At 52.2% G+C, this 18,415-nt stretch overlaps 1 protein-coding gene across 1 annotated transcript in view; it reads right to left on the bottom strand.

Annotated features, from left to right (window-relative positions):
• The window catches only part of TPM1 (tropomyosin 1 (alpha)), a 92,897-nt gene that overhangs the window by 9,511 nt on the left and 64,971 nt on the right, over positions 1 to 18,415 (bottom strand). Inside the window, exons 6-9 of the mRNA XM_015420077.1 lie at positions 8,684 to 8,817; positions 4,875 to 4,992; positions 3,291 to 3,361; positions 1,174 to 1,249 (exon numbers count right to left, since the gene is read on the bottom strand). Of these exons, the coding sequence (XP_015275563.1) occupies positions 1,174 to 1,249; positions 3,291 to 3,361; positions 4,875 to 4,992; positions 8,684 to 8,817 (399 nt within the window). The remainder of the gene's footprint in view (positions 1 to 1,173; positions 1,250 to 3,290; positions 3,362 to 4,874; positions 4,993 to 8,683; positions 8,818 to 18,415) is intronic.

Raw genomic sequence — 18,415 nt, 5'->3', positions numbered from 1 at the left:
CTGCCTTAAGCTCAGAGCTCCTGCTGTACAAAACTAAAAAGCAGTCTGATGGGTCCCCCGTCGGTTCACACTTTGGGGGCTAGAGCTGTAGTCTGCTCTTGAATACACACAATGTGCATCGTCAGGGCAAACTGGAACAGCTTCCTTCTGCCAATTATTCTGCTGGCACCGGCTTGAATGCTCGGTGTAAGAGAGTTCCCCAGGCCCACAGCCAGGATTCTGTGGCTTATGGAGCAAATTTCTTCCTGGTGGGGCTGAAGTTCTCAGTGCAGAAAGAAGAGCCATTGAGCCAACAGAAAAGCTGTTACCAGGATAGAGCTCTGAACTGCAAGCCGTCAGTCACTTTGGATGACAGTTCTCAGCTACTGCAAGTCAATCACTTCTGCCAGCCGAAGCCACAATTCTGAGAACAAGCTGGCAGGCGGTGCTTAACGACTTCTATTGTCAAGAAAGCCAACCCTTGGGCAGAAAAACTTTCTTCAAGGAGACCCGTTTCTTGACCCAGAGTTAGAAGGGATCCTAGAGGTCACCTACTCCAACCCCCTTGCTCAGTGCGGGAATTACAACTACAGCACCCCACTCTGCTTCATGGAGTGCACACCTTTTTAAAAATGTTTTAAAATGACTGAACAAAAGCATTTACAGGAGAAATTCTTGTGGGGCTGTGCCTTTAAGAAAGACCCCATTGTGGCTACGGGCCTGGAGATCCCACCAGACCTCCATCCTCAGCAGAGCTGTTGAGCATTTTATCGATCCATGGGCTCTTTTTATTGTGCTGGGTTGTTGTTTTTTTTAACTTTGAGCCACTGCTCCATAGGAGACCGCCAGCTTTGCATGCAGAAGGTCCCAAGTTCAATCCTTGGAATTCTCAGTTAAAAGGACTGCCAAGCGGCAGGTGTAAGGAAAGAAATTTACGTGCAGAGCCACGTCCAGGTGGAGCAGACTCTGTACATGGGTCTGACTCTGTACATAGCAGCATCATATTTCCGTTCTGCATTAGGCACATAACACTGTCCTGGGAGCCTGCCAGTGAAAAACTGCAGAGCGATTCGCCAAGTCCTCCTCCTAGGGAGGCAAGGCAGAGGGAGGACCAAGTTCGGAGACATCCGTCAGCAAGACTGGGGTCATCGACCCATTTTGCCCGGCCGGCACCTCCCAAACCAAGAGCCCTACCTTCTCGGCCTGAGCCTCCAGCGACCTCAGGTTGTTGGTCACAGTTTTCAACTCCTCTTCAAGTTCAGCACATTTGCTATCGTTTTGGAAAGGGGGCAGGAGGGACATCAGTCAAGCAAAAGGAGAAAATAAAAAACAGAAGAGGGGAGGGAGAAGATAGAGAAAAATGAAAAACCGGATCCCAAGAGCAAAAGAAGGGCCTTGAAGGGAGCTGGGGCTGTCCGAGACCAAAACGGGCAATCCGCCGTAATGCCCCAAAGTGGGCTCATGCGACCAGGGCGATTTCCTGATTGTGCCCAACCAGAGACACAAGAAACTCAGCCGGTTTTCAAAGCAGCAAGACTTGGCAGTCTGCAGATCTTCTCTCCGTCCCAGAGGACACGATACTCTCGTGTTTACATCCGCCATGACGAAAGTTATTCATGTATCCAACACATACATTACATTAACAATTCTAATTCTCCAGATTTTGACCATCTCTAAGAACACTAAACCCCACCTAAGAATCTCCAGCAGGAGAAAGGTGCGTTCCGTTCAGAAGGAAGGTCTCTCTAACAGGTTTGCCTGTGACTTTTTTTTGGAAAACGTTGGTTGTAAAATCACAGCGATCCTTAGAAAAGAGGAAACTGAAACAGAAGGACACTCGCGGCTACCTGTCGGATCGCTGGATTCTTTATGAATGGATTCTGATGGCTATACACAGCTGAGGCACGTGAAAGTATTACTTCTCAGAATTTACTGTTAGTGAGAATTCATTCTCAAGAAGGCTGTGTGCAATTTAATAGAGAATAAACCGCAGCGTATTAGAATACTAGATTGTAAAGATGCCACATATATACAGTGTTCAGTTTATTACTGTTGAGGATTTCAGTTAGAAAATAAGAAGAGGAGAAATTGGATTTATACCCCACCCTTCACTACCTGAAGGCGTCTCAGAGCAGCTTACAATCTCCTTTTCCATCCCCTCCCCACCACAGACACCCTGTGAGGTAGGTGGGGCTGAGAGAGCTCTCTCGAGAACTGCTCCTGAGAGAACAGCTCTGAAACAACTTATGACTGACCCAAAGTCACACCAGCAGCTGCATGGGGAGGAGTGGGGAATCAAACCCGGTTCTCCCAGATTAGAGTCCGTGCACTTAACCACTACACCAAACTGGCTCTATGAGTTATACAGTTGCAAGATCTTCCAAATATATGGTAAAAATCTGGAAAATTAGAACTGTTAATGTAATGTATGTATTGGACACATGTTTAACTTTGGGCAGAATACATTAAGGGTCTACTCACCGCGGTGAGTGTTGTTCTTTTTTGGTTTAATTCACAGTGAAACCCAGTTTTGTCAATTTAATTACACGTGCCATGAGAGACAAACGGAATCCACACGAGCACAACGGTGCGAGGGCAGGGGACCCAAATCGATTCAGAACCAGTCCGTACAAAACCGCCTCGGACAGCTCAGCTTCCTCTTGTGGCTTGTTCAGCTGCAGGAGGTTATCTCACATACACACACACACAAACACAGATGCCCAGACGCACGCGTAACGAAAGGCCCACAGAAAGCCACACAAGCAGAAGGCAAAGGAAAGTGAAGGGCAAAAGGGGAAGACTTCCGCCACTACTGCCGAAGGGCGCAACTAGCGGGTTAGAGGTGAGGAGAGCTGAAAGATCCGGGATGTGCCTACGCCGGGCCATTCTAGACACAGAGACAAGGTGTAGACGAGCGCCAGTACCTTCTCCTCGGCAGCCATTAGCGCTTTCAACGTTTGATCCATTATCCTTAACTGTTCCTCCAGCTGTCGGACTTGGCTGTTAGTGGACACATGAAAACGCACAGAGCCATTCACAAAATTCAGTGAGCGAGTCACAAAGCGTGCAGTGAACCAAAAACCAAACCTCCCCCAGCTCCCTTCCACCCCCCCACCTCCCCCAGGGAGACCACATATGGACACGCAGCCATCACACGCACAGAGACAGAAGTCACTGGGTTTGGTGCACGCAGTTCGCCACGGGACACAAGCTAGTCACAGTGCACAGCCGGACGCCAACAAACTGCCAGACGTATCATCATGCTCGGCCGCAGCACCCAAGACGCTCTACAGCGGAGGGGCGGCGCTTACCTTTCCGAGAGCTCGGCCCGCTCCTCAGCCCGTTCCAGGTCACTCTCGATGATCACCAGCTTACGAGCCACCTAGAGCGAGATAAACGGTAAAGGGGGAAGAACGTTCACCTCGGGCGGCAAATTCGTGCATCCTGTCAGAACTAGGAGCAGAGGTCTCGGCTGGCAGGTAATCAAGTCGCCGTGGCAACTGAACTGCCGCATGGGGCAGGCAGTCACTCTCCTCATGGCTGCTACTGGGCACAGGGGTCAGCCAATTTCCGACGCCCTCGTGTCCCTTTCCCAGACAGCTGTCCCGTCTCCTTTCACTGGCACACTTGCCGGTCTACACTGCCCCTTCCCCTCCCGATCTCAAGGGCATCTCTGCTCTCGCTCTATCCACGCTCAAGAGCTACAGATGGGGGGGATGGGAATGGAGGAAGAACCGTCCGAATGTCCCAAAGCGGAGAGGGCAGTCTCACAGCACTATTTGCACAAGTGGAGAGTAATTCGGATTAACACTGCTGGTTCTGGGGAGACAGATACGCAACTCCCAGAACTGGCTTCGTCCGTCCATCTGTCTATCTATTTTCATCTATCTATCACTTATCAATCATCTATCATCATCATAGAGATAGGTAGTAATCTCTAGCTATCATCATCTATCATCATCTACTACCTCTCTCTCTCTCTCTCTATCACTGTTCATACACTTACAGCCTTGAACAGAAAATAAAATAACAATAAAATAATGCCTCACTTGATATTCTTCTGCTGCTGTTTAATTATTGCCCCTAAAATTTTTGCCACAGGTGGAGGTGACAGAATCATTTGTACCCGATAATAACCCCGTCACCTGCACCCTCGAACTATCAGGTGCCTCGTTAGACCTTCCCATCATTTGGGGGTAAAGGAGTAATTAACCTGGCCCTGAACTCGTTAAATGTAGGACACTCCATAATCATATGCTCATTAGTTTCAACTTTATCAGATGAGCATCTGCATATTCCATTTGTGTATGGCACTTTTAAATATCTGCCCTCCAAGACCGCTGACGGAAGAGAATTCATTCTGGCCAGAGTAAAAGCTCTTCTGAGCTTTGGTCGTGTCAACTGATAAAAGTGCTCCGGGCAGTCACATCAGGAGGGCAATACCTAAATAAGACACCGAGCATACCCGGTGGGAACGGGCTCATTCTTCTCTCGTTGGGATTCCAGAGAACTGGCAACCTCCCTTTGCACTCGCTAGGGAAAATCCTCAGCTTGCTAGCACTTATTATGTTATTATTCACTGGTTTTAGTACTGTTTTAAAGGTTCCAATGGTTCTTTTGTAATTAGATGCTGATTTTATGCAAGCCATCTTTAGCCGGCCTCGGCTGGGGGGGTGGGGTAGAAATTTGAGGAATAAATAAAATGAAAAATGTCCTTCCTTTTCTACACCCGTCCTCCTTCCCCACGAAGTGCGTCGCCGGCGCGGCAGCAGTGGTCTCCCAGACAAGCGGAACCCCCCAAGCCCAGTTCCCCGCAGCTTTCCCAGCAACAAGGGAAGCCAGACCACCCGATGCCCCGCCCCCCCCAGAAGCCTTGACCACCTTCGGGCACTGACCTCCTCATACTTCCGGTCGGCGTCTTCAGCGATGTGCTTGGCCTCCTTCAGTTGGATCTCCTGGATTTCCATCTTCTCCTCATCCTTCAGGGCTCTGCTCTCAATGACCTTCATTCCTCTGAAGGAGGCGCCAAAGAGAAGGGATCATAGAATCGCAAAGCTGGAAGGGACCTCCAGGGTCATCTAGTCCACCCCCCTGCACAAGGCAGGGAATTCACAAATGCCTCCCCCTCCACACACACACCCAGTGACCCCTGTTCCATGCCCAGAAGATGGCAAAAAAAAAACCCTCCAGGATCCCTGGCCAAACTGGCCTGGAGAAAAACGGCAGTCTGATCCCAAAGTGGTGATCGGCATTTCCCTGGGCGTGTCAGAAAGGGCTATTAATTCGCTATTCACACAAACGAAATGTCTCTGTCTGCCCCCTGCAACCAACGCGCCACTCACAGATTACTTCATGTCTAGTTGTAAACACACTTAACTGCTACTGTAAATTTACACCTATGATTTACTACCACCAAGGCTCTTTTTGTAGAAAAAGTCCAGCAGGAACTCATTAGCATAACAGACCACACCCAACAGCAGAAACTCATTAGCATATTAGGCCACATTCCTGACAATGCAGCTCACTGTCATATTAGGCCACACCCCCATGTTACCAGAAGTGTGCTCATCCAGCCACACCCACCTTTTGCTTCTTATTCTGTTTATCCTGTTTGTTGTCAAAACCCAGGGCCTTTTTTTTGTAGCAGGAACTCCTTTGCATGTTAGGCGACACATCCCTGATGTAGCCAATCCTAATGAGTTTCTGCTGTTGGGTATGGCCTATTATGCTAATGAGTTCCTGCTGGGCGTGACCAACTCGGGAGCCAGCCGGAACTCCGTTCCTGTGCGTTCCTGCCCCAAAATAGCCCTGACTACCACGATCTACTTGAACTTTCACATAAGACAACGTATTTCTAGGTGTAAAGTTGTCTTACCCATCTATGTTTGCTTGCTCGCGCTGGTTTCTTGAATGTAATGTACCTTTTGTACTACTTGTTTTGAGCATAAGGAACTGCATAATTGTTAGATATTGTGTTATTTCAAAAATTAAATTTAAATGATTCTTTAACAAAAGAAGAAGAAGAAAAAGAAATGGCCACGAGAATTAAGCCCTGAGGCAGCCCTTCCTGTCCTCCCTCTCAAGATCTGCCCAAGTTCACAGAATCCGCATGGCTGTCCGATGGCCATCAGATATGAGACATCAGGCCCAATGCCCAGGGCTGCATGTACTTGCATTAAAGAAACTAGTAATAAACTCTCTCCCCAGGCAGACCAGATTCTGCACCCAGCGGAGCTGAACTCGGCACCTTGCACCTGGATTCGAATCCAGTACCACCGTGGAGACCAACAAGATTTCCCCGGCTATGAGCTTTCGGAAGTCCAAGCTCCCTTCGTCAGACACCCTTCATCAAAGGGAACTTCAGCTCCTGAAAGCTGGTACCCGCAAGAAACTTGTTGTTCTCTAAGGTGCTACAGGACTCGAACCCAGCTCTTCTACCACAGACCAACTTGACTACCCCCTGAAAAGCTTCCTGCACCCCGCAGCGTCTCCCATACCTTCGGGACTGCCTTTGTGGTCCCCAGGCCTGAGAGACATCCAGCTGTCCCCGACCAGGACAAATGCAGGAGCTGGAACTAGAGACAGGAGCTCACCCTGTCTTGCGGCACCCAGGTCTTGAACCACTGAACTACTGACCTTCCACAGCCTGCAGTTCAGCGTCTTAACCACTTGAGCCACCGCAGCGTATAGGGAACGTATAGGGAGGTCTTATGTATGAAAAAGACACCTCGAAACGAATGTTAACTCCGGGGGAGTTCGTCCTGTCCCCGACCAGGGCCTTTAGTGGAACCCTCTGCCAAGTAGCATCTGTGCCCTGCGGGAATCAATGCTATTCCGCAGAGCCTGCAAGGTCCCCTCGTCGATCCAGCAGGGGGATTTGGGAGGGGGGAGCGTCCTGGGGGTGGGTGGGAACGTCATGCGACATGATGGCACCACCCGGAAGTGACGTCATCGCATCAGCACTGCCGGGGGCGACGCTCTGGTTTTGGGTGCAACTCTATGGTTAGGGTTAGGGTAAATTCGCCCTCAAACCACAGAGCTTTGCACAAAGACCTTTTCTGGCGCCTGCCAAGTGTATTTAGAAAATGGGGGGGGGGGGCTTTTGCCCAGCAAGGCTTCCGACTGGCTCTGGGAGACTTGATCGGCTGTGCAGATTTTGAAAAAAAAATCCACGTTTTTTTGTCAGTGGCGGCCACCCCAAACCAAGGATCTTCACTGTGTGCCTGAAGTTACACTACAGTAGAAGGGAGTATAGCCGCTATACCGAACAGGAACGGTAACAATAATTCTTACAATCAGTGTTACAACATAAACATCCAACGACGAATCGTAGATGAAACCCGGCTCAAAGCTTAGAACTGCCTGCAAAAGGAGCCATGTAGCATGAACAGTCGCGGGGGGCAATGTAATTATCTCACAAGTAACGTGGCTCCGGACTCTGCATGCCGCCGCAGAATCAACGATATACATTTGTCACGAGACAAGGATTTCAGATGGGACCTCGTTTTGAGATCTTTCATCAATCGTGTCTGTCGTATCCATCAACACACCATTTCACAGAAAGGGACGATCTCACAGGATTATCATGGACCCATGAAGGGTTCACAGAGTCTGGTGTATGACGACCCACATAAACGGGCTCCCAACTGAATAATATCAGCAAAGGTGATAGCCCAAATGTAACTGCTGGGGTTGGAGAATGCGTTTATGCTCCCTTCTGCTGGTCTGGCTGTTCCCGGTCTTTTTGAAGTTAAGCTGCGGCAGCCATTTTCTGCCTGGCTCCGCCTCATGAGACAGCCATGTCAGAACGCCAAACGTACCCATGGGCAGGAGTGATTTCGTAGAAAAAAAGGTGCAGGAGCTCATTAGCATAACTTATTTGCATATGCCTCAGCCCCTGGCATAGCCGGAAGTGTGTCAGAAGGCAACACCCACCGCTCAGGCTCCACTGGACTGTTTTGGATTGGTAGCTATTGGGGGGGGGGGAACGGGCAGATCTGTCCTCGCAGGGGAGGGAGAGCTTGTACCTGAATAAAACTTGGTCTTAAAGCTGCCACTGGACTGTATTGGTTGGGCCGGGGGGGGGGGGGCCTCTGCAACTTACCTGGCTGCTTCTTGCTCTGACTGAGGGCTGTTGGGAGCAGGGGGCGGGGCTTGTTGCATGTGCCCGCCCCCCTGGGCTCTTTATTGCTGGAGCTCCGCTCCTGTGCGCTCCTGCAGGAAATGACCCATGCCCATGGGGTAGTGCACTGTGGACTTCTGTGCTTGTTGTTAACCATGGGGGTGTGTGTGTGTTACATCTCTCTGTGTGCAGCACTCCGATGCAACACCCCCCCCCAGAGTCTCCCTGCGATATAACAGGCCCTAGCTCTGCACCAGGATACACACACAGAGAGCCACCAAGACGGGCTTTTTGCTGGTTTTTACATGAAATCCAAAGTTTTCCCGAGGACTGTGCTCCCTGAGAGCATGAGTGTGGGTAAGGGGCCGCCATTTTGGACTTCCACCTCCGGCATCCCGGAACCAGCCCTGTTAGGTTCATCTCGTACCGCACCGGGGCGAGGCAGCCGAGTGGGACAGCGCCAAGGGACCGCACGCGGCCACACGAACCACAGAACTCCCCCACCACCACCCGTGCCCTGGATCGTAAAAGGCTCGGACGCCGCTCGAGGCAAAGAGCCCGAGGGGGGCTCGGGCAGCCCACCTCTCGCTCTCGTCGGCCGCCTTCTCGGCCTCCTCCAGTTTCTGCAGGGCTGTGGCCAACCGCTCCTGGGCCCGATCCAGCTCCTCCTCTACCAGCTGGATGCGCCTGTTCAGAGACGCCACATCGGCCTCTGCCTGCAGGGAGGAAACAAGAAGACGGATCAGGAGGGGGCCTTGGGCCTTCGCTAGCTGCCAACAGAGCTGAAGACGGTCACTGCGGAACGGGCTTGTGGAGCCAAAAGACGCTGGAAAAGGACTCAGAGAAAGCACCTAAGAGGAGGGCCCGGGAAGCAAGCCGTTCTCAGCGGGAAAAGATGCTCCTCGGTGACTAATCTGGTTTTTGCAGGATCTTCCCCAGGGTCAGATAACTGGTAATATATTTCAGTGGTGGCACGTGTGGAGGAGGATATAGCTACTTCGCAGAGCACCTAGGGCTGTTTCAAAGTTATGCACTATACTAAACGCTATACCACGTTGGGGTGGGGTGCAAGGTTCCCTCAAAGCTGTGGAATCTGGTGAGCAAAAACCCTACTTTGTGACCTACTGGCATTAAAACTGTGAGCCAGCGATTTGGCTACAGCATAAATCGGTTTGCTCTGGAGCCCCCATCCTTCCTGAGCTGAGACAGAAATCTGTGCGCTGGAGGCTAGAGAAATTGTGAGCTGGCTCACACTAAAGTCAGCTCAGAGGGAACACTGCGTGAGGTCCCTCCCTTCCCCAAACCCCGCCCTCCCCAGGCTCCGTCCCCAAAATGACGTCACTCGCTCACAACTTTAATCCCAGTAGCTCATAAAGCAGAATTTTTGCCCACGAGACTCCACAGCTTTGAGGGAGCCTTGCTCCTGACCCGTATGCCTCACCGCTAGCCAGTCTCCTTTCCCCCAGGTTTTCCCTGGGAAAGGCAGGTGGTCTTATGCCAAAATTTTGTACAGATTGCTGAAACGATGGATGCAAGCAATGCTCCCTCTAAGCTGTGGAGTCTTGTGAGCAAAAGTTCTACTTTGTGAGCTCCTGGCATTAAAACTGTGAGCGAGTCATTTGGCGACTGCATGAATTAGTTTGGTCTTGAGCCGTCCCTTCCTGAGCGGAGACAAAAATGTGTGAGCCGGAGGCTAAAAAACTGGGAGCCGGCTCACACTAACTCAGCTTAGAGGGAACACTGGGGGGTGGCCAACCTTTGGGCCACAAGTGCCAATAAAAACTTATGTTTCCCTTTAATGCCCTGATCTGGAGGGCCCAGGCTAGTCCAGTCGCATCAGATCTCGGAAGCGAAGCAGGGTCGGCCCTGGCTAGTACTTGAATGGGAGATCCACCAAGGAAGCCCAGGGTTGCTATGCAGAGGCAGGCAAGGGCAAACCCACCTCTGGACGTCTCTCCCCTTGAAAACCCTACAGGGTCAGCGTAAGTCACCTGTGACTGACCTGGATGGCCCAGGTTGGTCCAATCTGGCCAGATCTCAGAAGCTAAGAACAGTCAGCCCTGGTGTTCGTGCTTGGATGGGAGCCCAACCAGGAAGCCCAGGGCTGTTATGCAGAGGCAGGCCAGGGCAAACCACCACAGAACGTCTCTCCCCTTGAAAACCTTACAGTCCGCTGCGACTCCACCCTGCTTTCCACCCCACCCCCCCGCCGATAAAGATGTCCAGCACGCAAAAGGGGTGGGGAGAAATGAGTGCAGACACACTGGGAGCAACCTAAGCCTCCGGAGCGCCCGCCAGTCCCCCGAGGGACTCGCTTCAGATGCAGCCAGCAGCTGTGAGAGAGAGAGAGCGTTGCCATCATCTCTGGGGCTTGCCTCAGTCACTTGGCAGAGCAGAACGGCCTGGGGTGCCCACATGTGTAGGGGGTCTGCTTAGCCCTACACTGTGCGGATGCTGAAGTTTACAAATGAAAAACCGGTTCTTTCTTTGCAAAGGGAAGCGATTGTACTAGGCCACGCTTGGCTTGCAAGGAGTGACTCTATTTGGCCTCAAGATTCTTCTTCACTGAAACCTCAACTAATTTCAGTTTCTGTGTCCCCTTTTCCCCTTTTGCTGTTGTTGTCAGCATGGTTTCTGTAGGTATTTTACGCCACAATAAAGAACCTCAACTAATCTCAGTTCCCGTCTCCCGCCTTCCCTTTTCTCGTAGTTGTCAACGAAGATTTCTGCAGGTATTTTACCCCACAATAAAGAACCTCAACTAATCTCAGTTCCCGTCTCCCACCTTCCCTTTTCTCACAGTTGTCACCGAGATTTCTGCAGGTATTTCACCCTACAACGGTTAACAGAAATGTGACAAGTCACACACATTTTCTCTTGAACGGAACCTGGCGGAGGAACTTATCCATTTTAAAGGGAACAAGGGGGATTTTGTTTTCAAGGATCCCTGCTCCTAAAGTGTTCCGACACACAGGAAGAGCCCGGAGGACAGAAAGATTGAGGATAAGGTCACTGAGGAAAGGCAACAAGTCGCAGCAATCACCAGAACAAAGGAACGAGCTGTATGTTGTTCTCGCTAGATTTACACTGGCTGCGGTCACATGGAACAGAAGCCACGCAAGTGAGACGGAAAACAGGCGGAGTTTCCAGGCGCGATCTCACCAGCACATCTGGGAAGCGTAGCACTCCTGTGGCTCAACCAAGGCTTCCAGCCGAAACTGCGTGGCAAAAAATTAGTACCTCGGAGGTACTAGTTTCCGGAAACTACGGGGCAAGGGCGGGCGTCTGATCGCGTTTCCGGTGGCATCCGGCGCCCGCCCATGTCCCCTTGCAAATAAGGTGGGGGGGGTTTGTCCAAGTCTCTGTGGATGCGCACGCGCACCCAACGGAGCATGCGCATTTGTCATGTACACACAAAAACAAAACAGTTTGCCGCGGCGCACGCTTCTTCGTTGCGCGCCGGCTTGTCCTGTGATCGGCACCTCTCCCTTGCCATGGAACCTCCACGGTACCTCCACAGGACCTCCACAGGAGGTCTGATCGCGTAACTGCGCAGTAGTTTGCCCCAGGGCAAACAGCCACGCTTCTCCCCCGCAGTTTCCTGCCCGTGTGACCGGGGCCACTGTAAGCTTTGTGGGGCAGAGACCTTTTCCTCTTTTGCACATGTCCTTCCATATTGGCCCATACAGGCTGCACTAGCACACGGATAAATAGTAATACTGCAAATGGCCATTTCATGGGGGTGGGGGGGAGGAACCTCTTGAGGAATGCAGGAGACCTTGTTTTAGGGAAGAACCTCTCTCTGCGCCATCTTTTAAGGGTCTTTCTCGATTTGCCGCTCTGAGCTGCCGGGAAACCAGGTTTATAACTTGGAAGAGTGAGCCAAAAAACAGCCATCACAAGCTAAGCCACGATTCGAGGCACTTCAACCGATGCCGCTTTTGCCAAACAAATAAGAAATCTCCGCCATGTAAACCGTATGAAGGGATTTGAGGAAAGCAGCCAGACGCGATAACCTCCAAGTGCCGTGTCACCAAGAAGGGAAGCATGTGGCACAGCCCCAACAGGAAGTCCTTCGGCGCACCCTCTATCGGGACTGCGCCAGGACTCGGCGTGGGAGCCCGGAGAGGATCTGCGCCCCCAGTTACTCTGACAGAGCCAAGTTACCCCTTTTATCCCGTCCCCTTTCGGGTCCCAAAACACAGAGAGAGGAGGGTATTTCAGGCTACAAAAGTTATGGCCTTTCCGCCTTCCGGGAGGGGAGACTTGGCAGAGAACTCCACGGCCAAAGTGTGGAAAGCCATTGAACAGCACGTTAATAATTACATTAGAAACCCTTCCCCCCCCCCCGCCTCACCTCCCTTCCCCTACCCGGAAGGATTAAAGGTCAACTTCCAACTTCCTCTTCCCAAAGCCGCAGGGGCCGTCATCACTACCCTATAAGGTCCAAATTACCACTCTTCGTCTCTCTCTCTCTCCCCCTCTCTTTTTCTCCTGCTGCAAAGCAGGACTTTGCCTTATATGGTCAACAAAACTACCAATGCCAGGGCTGGGCACTCCCTGGACTCACAGATATGCACCAGTTTCTCCCTTCACGACTGCGGTTCGCAGACTAGTTTCACCATGACAGGGCGGGCTGTCGGAATCGGCTGCGGCCTACCATGAAAGGAAGCCAGGGTTTCATCGAACCACAAAGTCGGGGGGGTCATCTAGTTCCACCCCCGGCTCAATGCAGGCCCAGCCTAGAGCATCCCTGACCAGTGTTGGCCCAGCCGCTTGCTTACATTGCCTTCCCAGGTGTGGTAGAAGCAGGCTGAGCGAAGGAGAACCAACCAGGCTTCCCCTTCCAAAGATACAGGGCTCAGTTCAGACACCACACACAATCACAGTTGTGAGGACCGTATTTGAACACAAGAAGCTGCATTATACAGAATCAGACCCTGGGTCCATCGAGTTCAGGATTGTCTACTCAGACCGGCAGCTGCTCTCCAGGGTCTCAGGCGGAGGTCTTTCCCATCACCTCCTACCTCATCCTTTAAACTGGAGATGCTGGGGATTGAACCTGGGACCTTCTGCATGCCGAGCAGATGCTCTGCCACTGAGCCACAGCCCCCATAATACATGATGCACATGGATCTGCCTTATACTGGACGAGAGCCTTGGTCCATCAAGGTCAGTATTGTCTACTCAGACTGGCAGCCGCTCTCCAGAGTCTCAGGCAGAGAAAGGCCTTTCACAACACCTGGTCCTTTTAACTGGAGATGCCGGGGATTGAACCTGGGACCTTCTGCATGCCAAGCAGATGCTCTACCACTGAGCCACAGCCCCTCTGTACAGCTCTCCAGGGTCTCAGGCGGAGGTCTTTTCCATCACCCCCTGCCTGGTCCTTTCAACTGGAGATGCCGGGGATTGAACCTGGGACCTTCTGCATGCCAAGCAGATACTCTACCACTGAGCCACAGCCCCTCATTCCAGCTCTCCAGGGTCTCAGGCGGAGGTCTTTCCCATCACCTCCTACCTCATCCTTTCAACTGGAGATGCCGGGGATTGAACCTGGGACCTTCTGCCTGCCACGCAGAAGCTCTGCCACTGAGCCACAGCCAGGGAGGGGCTGTCTTTGCATGCCGGAGGTCCAGGTACCATCGCCAGGTAGAAGAAGGCGGTGATGTGGAAGACCTTTCTCTGCCTGAGACCCTGGAGAGCAGGTGCTGGTCAGAGGAGATGAAGCTGACCTTGGAGAGAATACAACTCTGAGTTCAGGCAACGCCACGCCTTCATCCAAACACGAGCCACTGAAATCTCAGATCCAAAACAGCAGTCCGGCGTTGGTGTTCACCTTAACGATGGCTCCACGTGATGTACGGACACCTTTGCTTAATCCCTGCTTGTTCCCAGTGCAAACTGGGATCCTAGCTGGATCTCTCTCTGCATTGGTGGCCGAGGGAGAGAAACAGCAAAGGTGAGAACACCAACATTCGTTGAAGCAAACCAGGATTTGAACGACTGTCCACTGGCCAAACTCCAGTTGCTCTTTCCTTCTAGGGATGCTTTCTAAAAACGCTGCCAGTCTGAGTGACGCTGGCGTCCACCAGGGCTGACGCTCTCTCTGTAGAGCGTCCAGGACAGTGGCGGAAATCCACGCAACTCCCAAAGTGCATCAGTCACAGGATATGCTCTGGACAGGTGCAGAATGCCACCACCAAACTGCAACTGAGCAAGGTCTAAGCCAGGTCAGTGTCCGGGTGAGACCACCTGGGGACCCTACACATTTTAATGTATTTATGTATATATTCAATTTATGAATCACCTTTAGCGTAAGGCTCTAGGCGATGCCGTTTTGGTCTGTTGGAAAGCCAAGGCGGTGTCGTGGTCGGAGTGTTGGGACAACAACTTGGGACGACTCAGAGTCAGCCGTTCTCTGAACCTAACCTACCTCGCAGGGCTGCCGGGAGGATATAGCCACAGAAAAGAGGAGAATGATTCTCCTTGGAAAGAAGGACAGGGCAAGGACGTACTGAGCAACACATTTCATCTGTGAAACGTCGGAGGGTGTGGATCCTAACAGCATTTTCTGTGGAGCGTGAACCACAGAACACGGAGAGCTTTGCTCCGGAACAAGCGCAGCGCTGCTGCCGAAATGGCAACCCAGTCCGGTTTTGGTGGCACGCCCAGATCTCGCCTGTTCGCCTGCGGCTTCGGGGGACACTTCCTTCTCTTCTCCTGCAGTACCTGGCGTCCGTACTTTGCACGGAGGAAATAGCCCGGCTGGCCTGAGGCCAGAAAGTCAAGCCCAGAAGGGCCAAGTTCACACTTCAGGCAGCGTTCCTGCACCAGCCGGCTTGCAGGGCGAGGGCAATTTCAACAACATGCAGAATCAATCCAGTATCAGTTCTCACAATCAGTGTGTGTGAGACACAGATATATATTCAAAGCTGCTCCAGATTGGAAATTTTTTTGCCTTCCTTTTACACAAAGGCAACTGGAGTCACAATCCGATGCCTCGTTCTAGGAGGAAGACCTACTGAATGTTGTGGAATTACTTCTGAGTAAAAACGCGCAGGGCTTCAGGGTAAAAGGCTCAGGCACGCTCGAGTTTCGAACCATGCAAAGATTTCTCTGGTGAGGTACAAAGAGGTGGGGGAGAAATGCAAGCGCGCCCACCCGGCTACCAAACTCTTGCACGATTCTCGTGAAGTTTGGCCATTGCAGGCTTCCATCCAGCTGCCTTATACTGAGTCAAGCCAGAGCCGATAAAGGTCGGGCTTGTCTACTAAGACTGGCAGCGGCTCTCCAGGGTCTCAGGTGGAGGTCACCTACTGCTACAGGTCCTTTTTAACTAGAGATGCCAGGGACTGAACCTGAGACCTTCTGCATGCCAAGCAGAGGCTCTTCCACTGAGCCACAGCCCCTATTTACAGCTCTCCAGGGTCTCAGGCGGAGGTCTTTCCCATCACCTCCTGCCTGGTCCTTTTAACTGGAGATACTGGGGATTGAACCTGGGACCTTCCGCATGCCAAGCAGAGGCTCTGCCACTGAGCCACGGCCCCTCTTGACAGCTCTCCAGGGTCTCAGGCGGAGGTCTTTCCCATCACCTACTGCCCGGTCCTTTTAACTGGAGATGTTGGGGATTGAACCTGGGACCTTCTGCATGCCAAGCAGAGGCTCTGTCACTGAGCCACGGCCCCTCTTTACAGCTCTCCAGGGTCTCAGGCGGAGGTCTTTCCCATCACCTACTGCCTGGTCCTTTTTAACTGGAGATGCTGGGGATTGAACCTGGGACCTTCTGCATGCCAAGCAGATGCTCTGCCACTGAGCTACAGCCCCTCTTCACAGCTCTCCAGGGTCTCAGACTGAGGTCTTTCTCATCACCTACTGACTGGTCCTTTCCAACTGGAGATGCCGGGGACTGAACCTGGGACCTTCTGCATGCCAAGCAGAGGCTCTTCCACTGAGCCACGGCCCCTCTCCACAGCTCTCCAGGGTCTCAGGCAGAGGTCTTTCACATCACCTCCTGCCTGGTCCTTTCTAACTAGAGATGCCGGGGATTGAACCTGGGGTCTTCTGCATGCCAAGCAGAGGCTCTTCCACTGAGCCACAGCCCCTCTTTACAGCTCTCCAGGGTCTCAGGCGGAGGTCTTTCACATCACCCACTGCCTGGACTTTTTTTACTGGAGATGCCGGGGACTGAACCCGGGACCTTCTGCATGCCAAGCAGAGGCTCTGCCACTCAGCCACGGCCCCTCCCCTCAAAGTTGTGAATGTGTGCACACCCAGTTCATGACTCTAATCCTGGGTACAGAGAAAGCTCACAAGTCCTTAGTCACTGTTGTGTAGTGTTTAGATGAGGATCTTGGAGATTTGGAGTTCATATCCCCACTCCGCCATGGAAGCCTGCTGGGCCTGTACACTTTATCTCAGCCTAACCTACCTCACAAGGTTGTTGTGAGGATGAACCAGGCAAGGGAAAACCCAATACAATGCCCTGAACTCCTCAAGGGAAGGAAGTACAGGATAAAAATATACTAGACCAGTAGATCTTCAAAAGAAAGGGGGAAGGAGGAGGAGGAGATTGGATTTATACCCCGCCCTTCTCTTGGAATCTCAGAGCAGTTTACAATCTCCTTTCCCTTCCCCTCCCCACAACAGACACCCTTGTGAGGTAGGTGGGGCTGAGAGAGCTCTTTCCAGGGCTGCCCTTCGAGAGAACAGCTCTAAGAGAACTTGTGACTGACCCAGGGTCACACCAGCAGCTGCATGTAGAGGAGTGGGGACTCAAACCCAGTTCTCCCAGATTAGAGTCCGCGCCCCTAACCACTACACCAAACAAGCTGCGGCATTCTCAATGAAATAAACTGCAACCACTTATACCAGCCCAGGCAGATGAAAGACTTATCTCTCTGCAGCCATTGTAGCCAACTCGGTGACTTGGACCTACAGCTACAGGCAATGTTCCCTCTAATTCCCCCCCCCCATCCTGAGCAAAATACACCAGCCGTAATCTTCACATGGGCCAGAGCGGTGCAAGACCCTGTGTGGCTCTATTCCAGTGTTCCCTCTAAGCTGAGTTAGTGTGGGCTAGCTCACAGTTTTCTAGCCTCCGGCTCACACATTTTTTGCCTCAGCTCAGGAAAGGTGGCGCCAGAGCAAACTGATTGATGCAGCAGCCAAACGGCTCGCTCACAACTTTAACGCCAGCAGCTCACCAAGCTGAATTTTTGCTCACAAGACTCCACAGCTTAGAGGGAGCGTTGCTCCAGACTGCTCCTGAGCGGGGCTTCCTGTGTTCACGAGCGGCCGATCACCCCCACAGCTTAGAGGGAACATTGTATTCCCCCCCAGACTGGTCGTTAAAGGAATTTTGGCCCAGCTTCTAACCCGGGGCTCCTTGCGAGGAGCGCAGTGATCCTGTGACACAGGCGAGGCTGAGACAATGGCGATCCGCTCTACACCATCCATCATGAGAGCATCCTAGTTAAGCCAGGACCCCCTGCATCTAAAATCACGGCTGTTGCTTTTGCCCTGGGCCGGCTCTTCTTCCGGTACAAAAAAGTGGCCATCAGCAGATTGCTGGAACTCTGGCTCCCCCATCTGAAAAACCACACTGTAATTTCTACCTGGGCGTGTCTCCTTCACCACCAGCGCGGCACAGATTTGTTATTTTTGCTGCATACAGGTGTGAAAGGACAGAATGAGACGTCACACTGGAAGAACAGCAAGGCACGGTGGGAGCGACCTTGCTGTTTGCCCCCAGTATTTGTTAAACAGGTACGCTGCTCCTGTTTGCGGAGGTTCCGTTTGGCCTGTTCCCAAGCTAGAAGCTGATTAAATGCTTCAAGGGCGCGCCTGCTTTAAAAGCCCTCTGTGTCAGTGGCCACCAGTGTTCCCTCTACGCTGAGTTGGTGTGAGCTAACTCACAGTTTCTTAGCCTCTGGCTCACACATTCTTGTCTCCTCTCAGGAAGGAGGACTCCAGAGCAAACTGATTTATGCAGCAGCCAAATCGCTGGCTGACAGCTTTAATGGCGGTAGCTCACAAAGTGGAATTTTGACTCACAGGACTCCGCAGCTTAGAGGGAGCATTGGACTGGCCCCTGCAGTATCCTGTGGCCATGATGTAATTTTTCAGATGGTAAAGGGATTCCCCCAGTATGTACCACTAAACCGGCACCGCATCCAGGGCCCTAATGGAAACCGCACTATGCTCAGAGGCACTCTTCTCCACCTGAAGGCCACGTACGCTAGAAACCCCTCCGGAGCCGGGAACCGAACTGCACCCCGCAGCGGTCACCTCCGCGAGTCCTCCCCCCCCCCCTCT

The sequence above is a fragment of the Gekko japonicus genome, unplaced genomic scaffold (genome assembly GCF_001447785.1).
Source record: "Gekko japonicus isolate JY-2015 unplaced genomic scaffold, Gekko_japonicus_V1.1 scaffold369, whole genome shotgun sequence".
NCBI lineage: Eukaryota > Metazoa > Chordata > Lepidosauria > Squamata > Gekkonidae > Gekko > Gekko japonicus.
Note: the sequence above shows the minus strand (reverse complement) of the source record. Positions and strands in the feature narration are given on the sequence as shown.